General features: G+C 56.7%; 1 protein-coding gene across 1 annotated transcript in view; it reads right to left on the bottom strand.

Moving 5' to 3' along the window:
• Window positions 1-2,013: 2,013 nt before the first annotated feature.
• CHST8 (carbohydrate sulfotransferase 8) overlaps window positions 2,014-16,577 on the bottom strand; it is a 126,553-nt gene continuing 111,989 nt past the window's right edge. Inside the window, exons 3-4 of the mRNA XM_057712897.1 lie at window positions 3,667-3,704; window positions 2,014-3,120 (exon numbers count right to left, since the gene is read on the bottom strand). Coding sequence (XP_057568880.1) covers window positions 2,014-3,120; window positions 3,667-3,704 — 1,145 coding nt within the window. The remainder of the gene's footprint in view (window positions 3,121-3,666; window positions 3,705-16,577) is intronic.

The following is a 16,577-nucleotide window of genomic DNA, read 5'->3' as shown; positions in this document are numbered from 1 at the left end:
CCCAGCCAGGCTTCTGGGTGTCTCCTTGCTGAGGAGAAGACCAGTGACAATGCCACAGGCTTCGCCAAATGCATCCTTGACCAGAGACACTGTTTCTGCATTGTGAATTCTGCCTCACTTTGTGAGCACTGCAGGCCAGGGGCAGCTGTTTCTGGGTCATGGTCAGTCAGGCCCCTCCCTGCCTCCTCTCACATTGACCTGGCCCTGGCTGAGGTGTGGGTCAGCCTCTCTCAGCCTCTCAGCATCTGCCTTCCTGCCTTCCACACCTGTCAGTCCCTCGGGCCCTGACCCAGCTCCCTCCTTGCCCCTCTGAGTTCCTTCTGTCAGGTGGCCCAGGCCACTGTCAGCTGGAACTCGAGGGGAGGCCTCACCCTACTCAGGGTTCTTGGATGCGTGTGGCCCCGAGCAGGCAGGGGGCAGCCTCAACCCTCTCGTTCTGCCTTTACAAGTTCCCAGAGCCCAGAAAGAAAGATGGAGCTGCTCAGGCCAGTGTGAACCTGGCTGGGATCCAGTAACATGTCCCACCTTGGGGACCAACAGCGTCCCCTCAGGGTCTGGCAGCCTCTCCCCTAGCAAGTGGGAGCAGATGGAGAGCAAGCTCTGGGAGGAGATCCACAGAGAGGCCACAGAAAGATTCAGGAGGGCATGCAGCAGACTTCTGGCAGACAGGCTGACAGAGAGGTGAGACCCAGTGGTGGCAGACAAACAGGCCCCTGGAAACAGCCAGACAGCACTTCCCATTACAAAGAAGACCCCAGAACAGCCACAGTCACGCCCACACTCAAAACTCCGACAAACACGTTCTCTGAGACCTTTCAAGAATCACCCTTCCTTTTGACAATTTCAGAACCATTTCTGCACGTGAAAACGTATGCTTTTGGAGGAGAAGTTTCCTCTACAGCTCCTTTTCCTCCTCTCCCGGAGCTGAGTCACATGGGGACAGGCAATCCTGGCAGCTTTGAGGTGGTTCTGTCAAGTGAATGGAGTCAGGGTTCAAGGCCAGGGTCAGGGGGTCTGCAGATGACATCTGTGGGTCAAAGCCCTGCTCATCCCAAGATCAGAAAGCCAGGGATGGCATCACTCCCTGCCTGGCAATGCCACACCCCCTGAGACCCATGTGCAGTATCCCATTGACCCCAGGGGCAGCCCCAAATAGCAGCTTGCCCAGAGAGCTTGTCACTGCTCTGGCAGTCCCCAGAGGGTCCCTTCCCCCACAAAGTGCACTGACAAGAAGAGACCTTGATGGTCCTCCATGGGAACAAGTCTATCTTTTTGGGGGATAAATGTGCTGGTACCAAGCTAGAAGGACCCCGCTGACAGAGTCCTGGCCTTGGGGTCCTGAGGCAGATACTGCTGCTGGCGTCCTGAATGGGAGCTGCTGGGTCCTCTGGGCGTGCCCTGGCCTTCCCTGGGTGGGGTCTGCAGGTGCCTGGCTCAGGCCGTCCTTGGGAGGGAGGAAGAGCCCCAGAAAGCATGGGGAAGGGTCCCTGCGTTCCCACACCAACACGCAGAGTATAGACACGGCTGCTCTGGAAACCATGTGCTTTATTTCGAACCTCATTCCCAGGGAACCTCCCCCCTGGCTCATAGAAAAGCTGCAAACCGTGTGGTTTGGTACAAGGCAATGGCTAAGGGACTGCAGGAAATCCCTTACCTCTGGGGCCCTTGTCCTCTGGGCCTCAGACTTCCCTGGTCATCCTGACACTCGGCCGAGCTGGGTATGGGCAGCTGGGACTTCTGGGGCGTCCAGCTCACCCCTCCCCCAGCATCCTCCTTATTTGAGGAGTATGGAAGTGGGTATGGGACAAGGGCCAGGGTCCCCATCCAAGGCCTGGGCCTCTGTCCCCCCTGAAGGGCCTGCACCACCCAGCAGACACGGCTCCTCACCTCCTCAGAGCCCTGTTGCTCTGGGAACATCTCAGCTCCCAGGTGAGGACCCATGGAGAGTGGGATGCCCCTGCCAACAGGTGAGCGGGTGGGTCTGGGCTGCACAAGGCTAGCTGGCCCCACCCCTCAGTACAGGTCTGCGAAGGGCTTGGAGTAGTTGAACATCAGGTAATCCATGTAGTAGAAGTCGTAGGTGCGCTGCCGCTGCAGGGTCGAAAGCTGGGCGAAGTACTGGTGGGTGATCCGGGAGGTGGTCCGCGCCTCCTGCGAGTGCCGGTCCTTGAACCGCGGGAAGGTCAGGTTCCGCGGCGCGCGGATGAGGCTCAGGAAGAAGTTGGCATCGTCCTCCATGCTCTCAAACTTGCCCACAAAGTCATAGTCGATGAGGCAGGGGCTGCAGAGCCGGCTGACGTGGTCCCAGTGGATGTCCATGCCCACGGGCCGGTGCACGTCCAGCAGGTACTGGATGAACTCGGGGAACCGCACGCCGGAGCCCGTCCGCAGGGCTTCCCGAGAGGCATTGGCCCGGTACCGGGCCAGGATGGCCTTGCCGAAGACTGGGTGATAGTAGCTATTGGGATGCTCGAACTTGTCGCGGAAGGCGGAGACCAGCCTCTCAAAGGGCTCGCGGACGAAGAGCATCTTGGTGTAGGTGCTGAGGCGGTGAAGGATGCCCTGGCGGTCGAAGGTGTCCAGCCGCTTGAGGGCGCTGCCGTAGTGGACTGTGTCGTGCTGGATGTCGGTGGTGGACGAGGCCAGCCCGGCCAGCACCATGAGCACTCGCTTCCAGTTGGAGCAGCCTGCCTTGGGCACCTCGCAGTACAGCACGCGGTGGCGGTCCTCCACGAAGATGCGGGACACGTGGCGAGGCGTGACCGCCCTGCGGCTGCTGCTCGCCCTGTACTTGGCGCACGCCTCCTGCATCACCCGCTTGCGCTCCTGCTGGCTCCGGTGCAGGCTGACCCAACGGCCGTCCAGGGCCCGGGGAGCCGGCCGGACGAAGGTACCAGCCGAGCTGTTGGCCGGGATGGCCGGCGCAGCTGGCATTTTTTTGATAAGTAGCCGCCGCCGGCGCTGCCGGGATCGCAGACGGGCTGCCACGTTTAGGTGGGCTTGAGGCTGTTGGGGCACCTGTAGGTTCAGGGCCCTCGGGGCCCGGCTGGACAAGTCTCGGGTGACCCTCTCTGTGGGTGCCTTAAAGTTATCATCCTGGGAACTGCCTGGTGGGACATCCTGGGGCAAGAAGAGACATAGCAGGGTGGACAGGTCAGCTGGGCACTGAGTCACACAGGCCAGGCCCTCTCCCTGGCCGGGGTCCCTGCCCCCTCTGTGGACTGAATTTTTCCCAGGTGAGGGAGAGGAGGACAGGCTGACCCTGAAGGAGGCGACTTCTTCGGTCTGAGATCCCCATACAGACCCCACAGCCCCCTCTCCCCTCGGAGGCCATGGTGTGAGGTGCAAGTGTCATTTCGGCCACAAGATGGCGCAGGTCTCCCAGGAACAACCTCGTGGCCAGGAGGGGCGGGGGGAGCTGGTGGCCTGAAGGAGCCAGGCTCAGATTTAATGCTTCTATTAGCACAGACCAAAGCCACCATCCAACGGGAAAGGGAAATTCATGGGTCCAAGGTCCCAGGCTTTGGTCCCAAGGCTCCTGGGAAAGACAGGACACATTTTTCTTTCCAAGAATGGATTTAATGTGAGCTCTGAATTTTCTTCCCTGCCCTCCCCAACTTTCCCCAGGCTGCCCATGCTGAAATTTATCAGACTCTCAGAACTCACGTTGTGGGGCTGCTGTGGCCTGATGTTGAACTTTATTCCTGAAAAGCAAACAGAGAGGATAGCATTAGCGGTGGAAGTACCACATGGTCCCCAGGCACCTGCTTACAAGCTCTTGACTGGGTGCCCGGGCTGGAAGGCAGTTGGGGTGAGCTCTGTGATAAAAGCAGTTCAGGGGGTAGGAGGAGAGGGTTAGGCACAGTGCAAGTGCCCCTCCACTCCCCTGTCCACGCAGAGGTGGGGGGGGTGCAGCAAAGACTTGGTCCCACTGGCTACCAGCTGATGCTCACTTCTGGGCATCCCACATCCTGATATGACCTGGAGGGTCCAGAAAGCACCCTGCCCAGGTGTGCCCACACACCTGCCCAGTAGAGCAGCTGGGAACCTCACAGCCTGCCCCCACCTCACACTATCACTAAGCCATGGGGAAGGGCCCTTCAGGAAGATCTGTCCATCTTCTCTCTATGCCCTGGCTCTAGTTGATGTGGACGTTCTGTACTTGAATACGACACACTTGTATCCATACCTTGGCACAGAGGCCTGGGAGTGGAACACACTCCTTCCTCTCGGACTGGGGCCTCTTCACTGGCTCTGCAAAGTTCTCTCACCTCAGCATCTGCCTTGTGATTCTGGCTGTCTCAGCTGGTCTTGGGGCTCTAGGGTGATCTGGCCTCATCCTGCTCACTGTGGTTTCCTCCAAAGGGCTGAGGAGAGGCCGGCACAGTGACTGATTGCCTGGCAAGCCTTTACTGGGGACTACAAGGAGATGGGAGAGATCAGTGCATTGCTGGCCACACTCCAGACCATCCCCTCTGCCCACCAAGGAGGTGCTTTGCCTGCCCTGGGGCTGGGGTCACTCAGGATAAGTAAGCTCTGGGGAGGCCAACCTTTGGCCAGAAGAGAAGATTCTGCTTCATACCCAGTTTGGTCCATTTCGGGGGAGGTCCTGGGAGGATGAGAGGATTTCCTTTGGGAGAGCCTATTCAGAAGTCTTGGCCTCCTTCCCCATCCCAGCCTGGCTGCTGAGGCATCAGGGTTTTCCTGCCCCTGTGCCATGTGAATGGATATTTCTGCTCTGAGGTTTTGCCAAAAGCCACAGTCAAGATCAGAACCAGCCATCCTTTAAACAAGCAGAGAGCTCTAACTTCCAGCTGGCACAACGGGGCACCGTGTTGACCACACCTGACTGAGTTTTGGCTGCTGCTGGGGGTGGGGGTTGTTATGGAGGCACTTTCCCTGCTGTCTCTGTGTACTTGGCAGAGGTCCAGTGGCTGGAGCCCAGATGGCGAGGGGACATCTGGGTCCCCTGTTCCTGACCCAGGTACTCTGCTGATTTCTTGTGAGGTCCAGTTTTACAGGCTCAGCCACTCTATGACCCGGGCCTTATACTGGTCAGTCTGAGGATGTGCCCATAATTCTCCTTTGTTCATCAGCAAGTGAGGACGGGGGGACGTGAGGTCCCCCCCGGGCTGGAAATCCTAAATTCCCTGAGCCTGCCTGGACCTTCTCCGGGTCCCAAGAGAGGTGGAGGTGAAGGCACAACTTATGTTGCATCTTTCTTCTGCCGCAATACTATTCTTTGACCTCTTTGTCCAGGAGATGACCCTTCCCTGGGCAAAAGGCAGAGTGTCTGCACCCTCCTGGGCATTGCCCAGCTTATGTGCATTATGTGTGTGTGATGTGGGTGAGCTTTGAAACAGGCCTTGCAGACTCTTCCATGGAGAGGGGAAGCTCCACGTAGAACTGGCTGCACCCCTCAGGGGGTGGGGTGTGAGTAGTGGGTGCCTGACCTTGAGGCAGGAGCCTCTTAGAATTAAGCCCCTCACCAGGGTCCTCTTCTCAGCCCAGAGCCTCCTTCCCTCCACCGGCCACCCCCCTCCCACCCCAGCCCCACTCTTTCTCATGTCTTCACGCGGCCGTCCCCAGCATGAGCTTCCTGAGCTCATTTCCCCCTGATACGCGCAGGTTTCCTCCTGTAGCCAATGATCACAGATCCCTTCACCAGAAGGGACCCTCTGCACACTCAGTTTTCCTCCACACTGCTGGGTTTCCTTAATTATTTTCTTCTGGTGACGGCAGCTGGCTCTGCTAAATCACCTCTCCTCCTCAGAGTCTCAGATATGGGAATTTACTCTACTTGTCAATCCTGTCAACTTGTCAAGGTGCAACAGTGCTTATTTATATCCCTTTTCTGGAGCAAATGAGTCATGCCAGATTTGGCCGAAAGTGCCACTTACAAAAGGCATCTTGCCAGCAGGTGAAGTTAGATGAGGATGTGCTTACAGAGGTCACAGCCCCTACAGCTGTGACCTCCCACCAGCACTGTCCCCACAGCCTGGAGGGTGATGGGCTGTGAGGTCTGACCCATTTTTATCTGTGCAGACTGGACAGGACAGCACTGAGCCTAAGGGATTTCCAAGGCTGGCCATGCCAGAGCTCTGAGCACAGGCTGGAGAGAAAGTCCTTGCTGGACAGAGCCCAGGGCTGGGAGAGTCTCCTGACCTCTTGGCTACTTTTGCCCAACAAAGCCAATCTGGCTGCAATTGCCCACTTGAAAAAAAGAATTATCTTGTGGAAAATGCAACAACAGATCTTATGTGGAGCCTGAGTTTGCCACAAGCTGCATGTTCATGACCCTTAAACTTAGGGCAGCTTGTTTGCAGAGACTGTGAGCCTATCCCATACCGCCACTTTGGAATAAACTTAATGAAATTAATGTAATGGAAATTGCCCTGCTGGCCAGGGGCCCTGGGTCCCTACTTTTTCCATGGAGGAAGCTGCTCTTTCATGCACTGCTCAGATAAAGGCGGAAGCAAAGATCATCTCCAGCTCTGAGAATGCGACGGCCAGGAGCCTTCGGCACCTTGAAGCTGGGGTCTGCGCATTCCCCAGAGGGCTGCACTTCAGGACCCTGGACAGCTCCAGGGAGCACCCGGGGACGGGTCCTGGCCTTTGCTGCGCCCTGAGGAAGGTATCCCCTGGAACCCGTGCCACGGGGGACTTGGAGTGGGGCTTAGCCTCAACATAACACCACCTGCCCCTGCTAAGCCCCCAGTTAGGTGTACAATGTGGATAAAAGCCTTGCTGCAGCCTCCTCTTCCATCCAATGTCACCATGCAGCCTCTCACCTCCCCTGCCTCCCCCACCCCCACCCTGGGACAAGAACCCCCAAAGCCAGTCATGTGCATGCTCTGCTTTTAGTGTCTGAATCACCTGTCTTCTCCCTTCAGCATAATATTAACAGCCTGTAAGGGAGTCCTATCCCCCTGTACGGTAAGAAATAAACAACCACTTTCTCTTTCTGGACAGAAGACATTCGCAGAGTGGTTGAAACACATGCAGTACGATAAGAGTGAGCATGGGTGAGAATAAACAAGGCGTGAGTTATTGGGGCTGCCAAGTGTGCTCCGCGCTGTGAGCTCTTCATTGGCTGAAGGTTTTCTTCTGAGCGTTTGGATGAAAAAGCTTTCTGGTTACCTGCCAAGGGGAGGCAGGGCTGATGTGAGAGTGTGTGAGGCTAGTTTCCTATAATTAGGCCATGCAGCCTGGGTCTGGGGCAGAGCTGGGGAGGGGTTTCACTAGCACATGGGCTGTTGAGGGGGATGGTCCCTTGCCCACCACTCCTCTGTGAATCACAGGAGGGACCTGCTGGGTTCAATTCAAAAGCCCTAATCCTGGATGCTCAGGACCCACTGCCCATGGGGGCTTGGGACTAGCCTTTTGGTCAGGCTGTGTAGACAGGTGACACTAATGTGGGTCAAAACAGGACCAGCTGCCTAGGAAGGGCTGCCTCATGAGCCCTTGACCCCCTAGCCCCAGGTCGGTCATTTGAGGAGAGTGACTGCTGTGCTGGCTGCTCAAATTCCAGCCTCGGGCCCTGACGGGCATTGGGAAGACAGTCCTGCCACTCTAAGCACTGCAGCTTTGGGGAAGGCATGGCCATCCTGAAGGAGTCAGACCCACAAAGAGGGACACAGATGGGACAGAACTGGAGGGGCCAGGAGGGGTGTATGCGGGCCAGAGGGCCAGAGCATGAGTGTACGTCCAAAGTCCCTGCCCTGTGCAGAGTTCCAGACTTGTGGTTCTAGGATTCCCCAGAGTTTCCTGCACCAAGTTGCATTTCCTTGGCTCCTTTTCTACAGCCTCACTCTTCCGGTGGCTGAGCCTGCATAGTGGACATCCCCACACCCATCTGTGCTATCCACCCACATGGCCACTTATGGTGTCCATCAGGCCAGGAAACTCCAGGGGTTTCAGGCTGGGAGAAGCCAAGAGAGACACCAAAGGCAAGTCCCCCACTGCACCTTGGTTCCCCCATGTGTGAGATCCTGCGTCCAAGCATCGGTCCCTCCCCAGATTCCCTGGCAATTGCATCTGGGGGGATGAATACTGTTGCCTTGCTCTGCTGTTTCACATCCCAATTAGAAGTAGATCCTGCACCTACCATGTGTGCCAGGAGAAAGGCCTCCATGCCCTGGGGTAGGCTGCATGGCTGGCCAGTGTGCAGGACCTCACACAAGTGGTGATGAACTACAAGATGTGAAACTGGGATGCAGCCAGGATGCATGTGCTGGCCACTGGGGTCAGGGGAGAAACCCTGAGGGAGCTGCTAGGCCCTGCTCTGCAGGAAATCTGAAAGGTTTCTGAATGAGGGTCCCCCAGAGAAGCAACCAATAGGATATATATATACATATATATGTATATATATATGGGGGGGGGGTTATTTTAATGAATTGGCTCTTGCAATTGTGGAGATTGGGTGAAATCTGCAGGACAGGCCAACAGCCTAGAGACCCAGGGAAGAATTGATGGTGCAGCTCAGGTCTGAGGGCTGTCTGAAGGCAGAATTCCTTCCTTCTTTCCTCTTAAGGCCTTCAACTGATTGGATGAGGGCTACCCACATACGGAGGGTTAGCTGCTTTACTCAAAGTCTATTGATTTAAAGGTAATCTCATCTAGGGACTTCCCTGGTGGTCCAGGGGTTAAGACTCCGCCTTCCAATGCAGGGGGATGCGGGTTTGATTCCTGGTCAGGGAGCTAAGATCCCACATGCCTCATGGCCAAAAAACCAAAACATAAAACAGAAGCAATATTATAACAAAAATTCAACAAAGACTTTAAAAAATGGTCTACCTCAAAAAAAAAATAATAAAGGTAATCATATCTAAAAAATACCTTCACAGTAACACCTAGACTGGTGTTTGACCAAACATCTGGGCACCACAGGCTAGTTGACATATAAACTTAACCCTCACAGGGGGTGTATTAGTTTCCTAGGGCGGCTGTAACAGAGTACCACAAAACTGGCTGGTTTAAAAATAACAAAATTTATTCTCTCACAGTTCTAGAGGCCAGATGTCTGAAATGAAGCTGTCCGCAGGGCCTTGCTCCCTCTGAAGCTTCGAGGGGAGGATCCTTCCCTGTGTCATCTAGCTTCTAGCTGCCCCAGATGTTCCCTGGCTGTGGCAGTTTAGATCCAGTCTCTGCCTCTGTCTTCACATGTACCTGTCTCTTCGCTGATGGTTTTGAATTAGGGCCCACCCTAATGTCCTCATCTTGATGACATCAGCAAAGACCCTATAATATGGTCACATTCACAGGTACTAGAGGCTGAGACTTCAACCTATTTGGGGGGGAAGGAGACACAATTCAACTCAACAGGGGGGAAGTGACTTCAGGGGGCTTTCAGAGCACTGGGCAGGAACAGCCTGGAGGAGGTGAGAAACACTTCCCCTGCTGGCTTCGGTGGTCCAATTAGTAACGAAAGATTTGTTAGTTCTCCATGTTCTTGGGGCAAGGACTGTGTCAGAGTCTGACACAAGGCCTGGAACACAGCAGGAGCTCAATAAATGCTCGTGGAAAAGCTGAGGGCCTGGACTGAGAGCTGGCCCTGGAGCGGGGGATGGGTGGTGGGCTTCTCTCTACAGCCCAGGATTCCGGCTGGAGTCCACCAACCTCCGGCTGGGCTTCTTCAGCTCGGCCTGGCAGTCTGGGAAGGGTCTGGGTGTCTGGGTGACAGCTGCCAGTGAGTGGCCAGATGCAGACAGAAGCTGTCCCAGTTGAGGGTCTGTCCACCCCACCCCAGCTGTGTGGGGTCTGTGTGGTTGGAACTAAGACATACCCAGTTGGCTGTCTCCTGTTGCCACCTGTGGGGCACCTGGTCAGGGCCTGCTCCTGGGCCCTCGTGCTGGCCGTACCTCCTCTGGTTCTTCTTCTACCAGCTCAGGCTCTGCCCTTTTGAGGGGCAAGACCTCCTGACCCCCCATGGGCCTCTGCCTGCCTCCTTGTGAGCTGCTCCCTTCATTGGAGCAGATTGTAATTTATGCAGGTTTGGTACAAAACTGGTTTAAATACACTCTGCAATTAGAGGGCAGCCTGGACTCAAGGCACAGAATTCAGATGGAAGAAGCCTCGCCAAAGGGCCTTAAGTTCTCACTTGTGTTCGCTGGGAAATTCAACACATTAAATTGCCTGCTAGGGCGTCAGTCTACAGCTGTACCACCTCTGCTGTCCCCGGGGCCCAGGGCATGGAAATGGGGCTCCAGGCAGCAGGGTGCCCCAGACAAAGGTGCTGGCTGCTCCTGGAACCCAGAGGGTTCTGTGGTCAGAGTGTGGACCTGGGGGAAAGGTGGGGGTGAGGCCACACGCACCCTGGGCAGGACAGCAGATGGCCCTACAGGGCTGTCCTCCTGCCTCAGCCTCTGTGGGTGGTGGTGGGGGGGGTGTTTCTTCAAGTTACTCTGAGACAACCAAACACAGTGGGGTCCCGCAGTGACCTCTGACTGTTGGTCCAGACCAGAGCAAGGGCGTCGTCTTCCTTAACCTACACGCACACCACTGTGAGTTACAGGTTTTAACAAGCGGTCAGTATATTTATTCTTTTTTTTTTTTTTTTTTTTTTTTTTGGCGCATGGGCTTAGTTGCTCCACGGCATGTGGGATCTTCCTGGAGCAGGGATCAAACCCGTGTCCTCTGCATCGGCAGACAGATTCTTAACCACTGCGCCACCTAGGAAGCCCGCGGTCAGTATATTTAAAAAGAAGGAAAAAAGAAAACGAGAACACGGCTGTGTGACCTCAACCTCACTAAACCTCAGTCTCTTCATTTGGAAGATGGGATAAAAATACTCTTCCTGCAGGTCTGCAAATGGGCAAATGAAACAATGCACAAAAACAAACAAACAAAAAACCCCAAAACAAAACCAATCAAAACAAACGAAGCACAGTGCGGGGCACAGAGAGAGTGCATAGGATGGAAGCCACTGGCTCCTGGTGTTCCTACCACCTGGACACCTTCGCAGCAGCTGAGTTTCCCTGAGCTCAGCTCCCGCACCATCGCAGGGCCTCTGGGACCTGTCTGCAGGGGAGGGAAGCGGGAATCTTCCCGTCTTGGGCTGATGGGTACCTGACAGCTCTGACCGCTACTTGTTTTGTTTAGCGATTCCATTTCCTCGCCTCTCTGATTAGGATCCACGTTTCAACTGGGTAGTTCCCTGTCAGCTCAGCCTTGGCTGTGAATTCCCTTGGAGCTGTCAGAGCGGAGCATCCGAGCTGCCTGTCAGTCAACCAGCCAGCCAGTTAGCAGGTCTGCAAAGCCAACAGCTGTCCTGCCACTCCACCCCCACCCATCTGCCCATCACTTGGTTGGGTGGGGGTATGTCCCTGAGGATCCTCCGTGTGCCCGCCTGTCCACAAGGGAGGGGTCCTCAGCTCCCACTTTGAGGCTCCCCTCTGTCTCCACCATGTTCGGGGTGTGTGTGTGGCCCCGGCACACGTGCCATTCACTAGACTGCACCCTCACATGTGCACGTTGCATGGAACAAGACCTGATATGTCTTGTGCTGTGTAACACCATGCGTGCCGAGAGGATGCGTCACACCACCTCTGTGCCGCACATGTGTGGGCTTCCTGCTGTGTGCTGGGGTCCGCGCTGGGCAGGGAGGGTGTGTTCCTGTCCATGTACGGTTTCTGAGAGCACACGGCACGTGCTTTAGAGCAAGTCATGCCTTTTCTTCCTTTTGTGTATTCCTTCCTTTTGTGTATTCCTTCCTTTTGTGTATTCCTTCCTTTTGTGTATTCCTGCAGCACACATGGGCCTGGAAGGATGAGCAGGAGCTAGCGAACGCTGCCACAGATGAGACTCGTCAGCAAAGCCACAGTGCCCTCCGGCGGCCCCCGCCTCTGCCTCCCCTGCAGTGTGAGATCTGGTGGCAGGACACAGTCATGCAGGCCACCACCCTCTGTCCATTCGCTCCATGCCGGCTGAGTACTGTATGTGCCGGGCGGTGTCTTAGGCACCAGTGACGGTGTCTTGGCCATGAACAGGACAGTCGTGGCCCTGCCCGCATGGAGTTTACAGTCGAGCAAGGAGGCGAGGCACTGGACAGCGGTTCTGAGTGTGACGGTGGCCACGGACACATGGCAGGCAGCACATGGCAGGGGAAGCCAGCAGGCCCAGGGCCTCAGGTGAGGTCTCCCTTAGGTAGTGACAACTAATTGGACCCTGAAGGTAATGAGGGTATTCCTGGCAGAGTTTGGGGGCCTTGCACCGTGACAGCAGGGCTCAGGGAGTGCAGAGATGCAGAGACCGAAGGGTGTCAAGAAATGGCAGGGCCATGGTGGCTGTGAGGCGCCTTCTGGTCCCCGCAAAGGCAGCAGGTCCTTGTCTGCTCTCCTAAGGCTGGAGGAGAGCCTAGAAGGGCTTTAGGCTGTGCGTTACTTTGAATGTAAGAGTCATTCTGAGATGAAGAGCTGAAGACAAAGGCAGAAAGGCTGGTCAGCGGATGCTGCCATTGTCCAGGCAGAGGTGTCAGAAGCCTGGAGCCAGGCGATGATGGCAGAAAGTGGAGAGAGATGTGAAGATTATTTCAGGAGGAACAGTCAGCAGAGGAAGGTGCTGGTAAATGTTTAACAGTTGGCTCTGTGGGGGGGTGGGGGGGGTGGGAGTGGGAGGAGCCTAATTTGTAGTGTTTGCTGATTACTGTGGTGTAAACACTCCCACCACGGCAGATTCCAAGCTATTGATGCAAATGTGGAGTTGGGCCCTTGTACGCTAGTACCAGCCGGCACCACTGGGCCCTGTATCGGCAGGACCTGGGGACTGATTTGGGAGCAGCGTTAGGGATCCTGGCTTCTGGCTCAAGCAGCGGGGGATGCTGGTGACATTTCTCACAAAGGGGGGCAGGTCCTTATTGAGTCTCAGATGCCTCTGGGTCTCCCACGTGCAGATGTCCGGAGGGCAGCTGATGGAAGAGGAAGGGGGGGTGACAGAGGGCAGGTGTATGAGCTGGGGGCACATGCCACGGCCTGGGGCTCTCTGGGGCTGGGGATGGTGTGGGACCAGCATTTTCCAGAGGACGGAAAGCGTGGCTGAGGCAGCCAATTACCCGAAGCACCGGCAGTGGGCCTGGCCTGAGTCCCGCCTTTGTCCACAGCCCACGGGGAGCCACCGCTCTGGCCCCGAGTGGCCGCGGCCAGGTTAAACGGGATGGATGCAACATCCCTCCTATTTTCTCTCCAGCCAGCCCTCAGGAAGGGGCCTAATTTGGCTTAAATATTGGTGAGTTCCCGCTGGGGGGTTGCCAGAAAATAAAAATCAGTGAGTTATGCTGAAGCCTGAGGCTGCGGTGGCCCCACCGAGGGGCTGCCTGTTTGCAGGAAAAATGCCAGCACCGCCGACTGGCCCAGGCCTGTGACAGACTCTTCTTCCCCGGAGCCGAGTCAGGCCATCAGAGGCCGCCGGCGGGGCAGCCTCATTACCGCGGTGGCCTGGCCGCAAGATAATGATCAGTCTGGCTCTAGCCGGTTTCAGGGTGTGACGTTCTGGCCGCAGCGTCAATTGCTGAGCTGGCTTGTGGCTGTCAGAGCCGTCACAGCTGTTGCCTGCGACATCCTGAGGAGCCACAGAAGTAAACCGGTCCCAGCTGGTGCTTCCTTGAAGTGCCCCCACCCCCGCTGCAGGGGCCGCTCAGGGAGGGAGGCTCCCCGGGCTCCCAGGGGGCAGTTGGGCTCCTGCAAGTGAGACGGCAAAGGGCCGCCCAGGGGCTCAGGGATGGATGCGCTGGTCCTCAGAAGGGCGCCCCCGATGGCCGGGCATCACGCTGTCCACGGATCGTGCCCAGAGGGGCCCCTGGCCCTGACTCCAGCACCACCCAGGCAAATCCTCCCTCCAGTGTCTCCTCCAGCACCATGGGGGCCCCCCGTGGGGCAGCGGCATTTCAGGGATCATCCTGTGTCCCCCTGAGTGGAACAGAGTCCCTGGGGACTCGGAGATGGCAAGGGCGGGCGGGGGGCCCTGGCAGCCAGCCCAGCTGTTCTCTGCCACAGGTCTGGAGAGCTGCAGTGCACAGCTAACCCTAACCCAAGGCAGGGCCTGGAAAGTGGAGTTGGTCCAGCCAGGGACCGGGCCACCAGCAGCTCAGGGAATCTCTGGCCTGAGGATTCGGCCGATTCCTCCAAGTGGTAAAGCATTAATCCTGGCCTTGGCAGTGGCTGGCTGTGGAGATGCCACCTTCCCTGGATACATGGCTAAGACCCACTTACTCTCCCTTCTGTCTGGCCAGCCCCTGGCTCTGCCCAGCTCAGCACCCTGGGGCCCAGCCACCAATGAACCCCACTGGGCGGGCTGGGGGCTGACCAGGGCAGCCCCAGCCACCCTGGGGAGCACAGACGGCCCGTCCTCCCACCGCTCCATCACACAGTGCTGGGGCTGGCTCCTCACCCACCTCACACACTCATGCAAAGATCCACAGACCCTGTGTCCCCAGCTCCCGGCTCATGAAAGGTGACTGGTCCTGGGGCACAGACCGACTGCATGGCTGAGCAAAGGCGGGAGGGCAAAGGGTCCTGCTGACTGCATGTTCAAAGGTCTTTCTGGAGTCAACTGGGGAATGGCCTGCAGAAGATGAAGGCCTAAAGGAAGAGGAAAAACTAATCAGGATTCTTAAACCCTAATGTAGATGAGCAAGGCTGGGCCTGAACTCAGGCAGGGCAGGGAGATGCAAGGGGAGGGTAGATTCTGGAGAACAGCCAGGTGGGAGGGCTGGAGGGCTGGGGTATGAGGGGTGAGGGGGCCTGTCTGGGGGAGGTCCAGAGGGAGGCTGAGCCAGTGTGGGGGGAAGACCCCACCCTGGGTTTGACCATCTTGAACCAGAGACTCAAGGCTTGCGCAAGGCCTGCAGATAGAAGATTTCGGCTGGAATCAGTATCTAGACACAAACCACGAAACCCAGCCGGAACTTCCAACATCCCTGAAACGCAAGCCAACAGAACTCTGCATAACAACTCTCTCCTAGCTCTGAGCACAAGAATATGAAGTAGCACACGGGGAAGGTCACGCGGCATTTTCACAAGTGTCGTGTGTACGTAGAATTTGCCAAAGCAGCAGAGACCCCAGTGCCCCTCCGGTCAGCATTTTGGGGATGTCACCTTGACTCTGAGAGGCACCCTCTGCATGGAACTTGATGTTGACGTTTGCCTGGGTGGGGCGGGGGCTGCCGGGGTCCTGGCAGGCACCGTCCGAGGGCCCCGAACGTTCCCTTCAAGGCTCAGTTCTCCTCTTAGCCTTGGCCTGCACGTGGGCAGCAAAGCCCTAAAAATCAGACCCGCCCGCTCTGCAAATAGAACATGGTCCCCGTGTAATAGCCGCTCACAGGGTCACGGTGAACAGAGAGCCGAAGAAGATGTTCGCAGCTGTTTTTCTGCTTCCTTTGAAGTCCGACCAGCAGCTGCTCTCAGGATGACGAGTGTGGATCACAGGCACAGGCGCGGCCCCTCCCGGCTGTGTGCATTTCCTGCAGAATTAAGACTCCCGTCTGGATTACCGGGCATGCTGTTGGGTCACCTCTTTGCAGCTGAGAAGGTGCAGTTCCACAAAAAAAAGCAGCCTGGCTCGTGCCTTTGTCCTTCCACGCCCGTGTGCGGTGCAGATGAGGGGGGGGCCTGTGTTGGTGTGTTTGGAGCCATCCTCTCTAGAATGAATGATTCTCTGGCTGGGTGAGAGCGGTTCAGCCCACCGAGGCTTCTTCTGCAGGATTAAACGTCATTCCTTCTAATGACTTGATTTATGTCTGGAGGTTTACCGCTCCAAACAAAATATTGTGATGACGGCAATAAATCACACCAGGGATGCTTACAACGGTGACGAGCGTGCTTTCTGTTGGGGCGGGGGGGGGGGGGGTGATTACAGAACGAGGGGCTGCTGTGTCATAGCTCATTTGGGGCTGGGAGTGCGCAGGACACACGTGGCATCAGGCAGAAGGGTGCTTGAGGGCCTGAGGCCTTTGTGAGAATTTGTGGTTGGAGATGACGGCGGGGGCGGGGGGGTCTCAGAAGAACTGGGAATCCAGAGGAAGGTACTATTCTGGGCACTGGGGGAGGCTCACGGGTGGCGGACATCCTGAGAACATCATTTCCAGCTTTCAACCGCTGTCTGCCTGCTGCATCTCTGCGTGAGAGCACGTGTCAGCTGAGGTCGGGGCCCAGGAATCTGTGCATACTTCTGGAGATTACACCGTTCCTCTGAGCACTGGACGGCTTCTGGAGCTCACTGGGGCTGTTTTGCAGTCTGCAGCCCTGTCTTGGGTGGCGAGAGGACTTGGATGGGCCAGGCTAGGATGGCTCTTCAGGGCCGAGCTTCTGGGGAGGAATGAGGACCATTCGGGCTGCAGACAAGTGCCCCCAGGCTGGCATCTCTCACTCAGATGCTCAACAGATAGTGATCCCTTCCCCCCATCTCACCCTGCAGAGCAGAGCTCAGAGGAATTTAAGTCAACCTCAAGGTAGGCCAAGGATTTAGATAGAACCCCAGTCTGGGCTCAGGAAGGAACGCACAGCCCTGCTTCCCCAGCTCCCATCCTTGGCGGAAGGCTTCTGTCAGAGACGCTGTCACCCATGCCCCCATGTCTGGGAACGGCT

The sequence above is a fragment of the Hippopotamus amphibius genome, chromosome 16, assembly GCF_030028045.1.
Source record: "Hippopotamus amphibius kiboko isolate mHipAmp2 chromosome 16, mHipAmp2.hap2, whole genome shotgun sequence".
In the NCBI taxonomy this organism is placed as follows: Eukaryota; Metazoa; Chordata; class Mammalia; order Artiodactyla; family Hippopotamidae; genus Hippopotamus; species Hippopotamus amphibius.
This window is presented reverse-complemented; position numbering and strand designations above follow the sequence as displayed.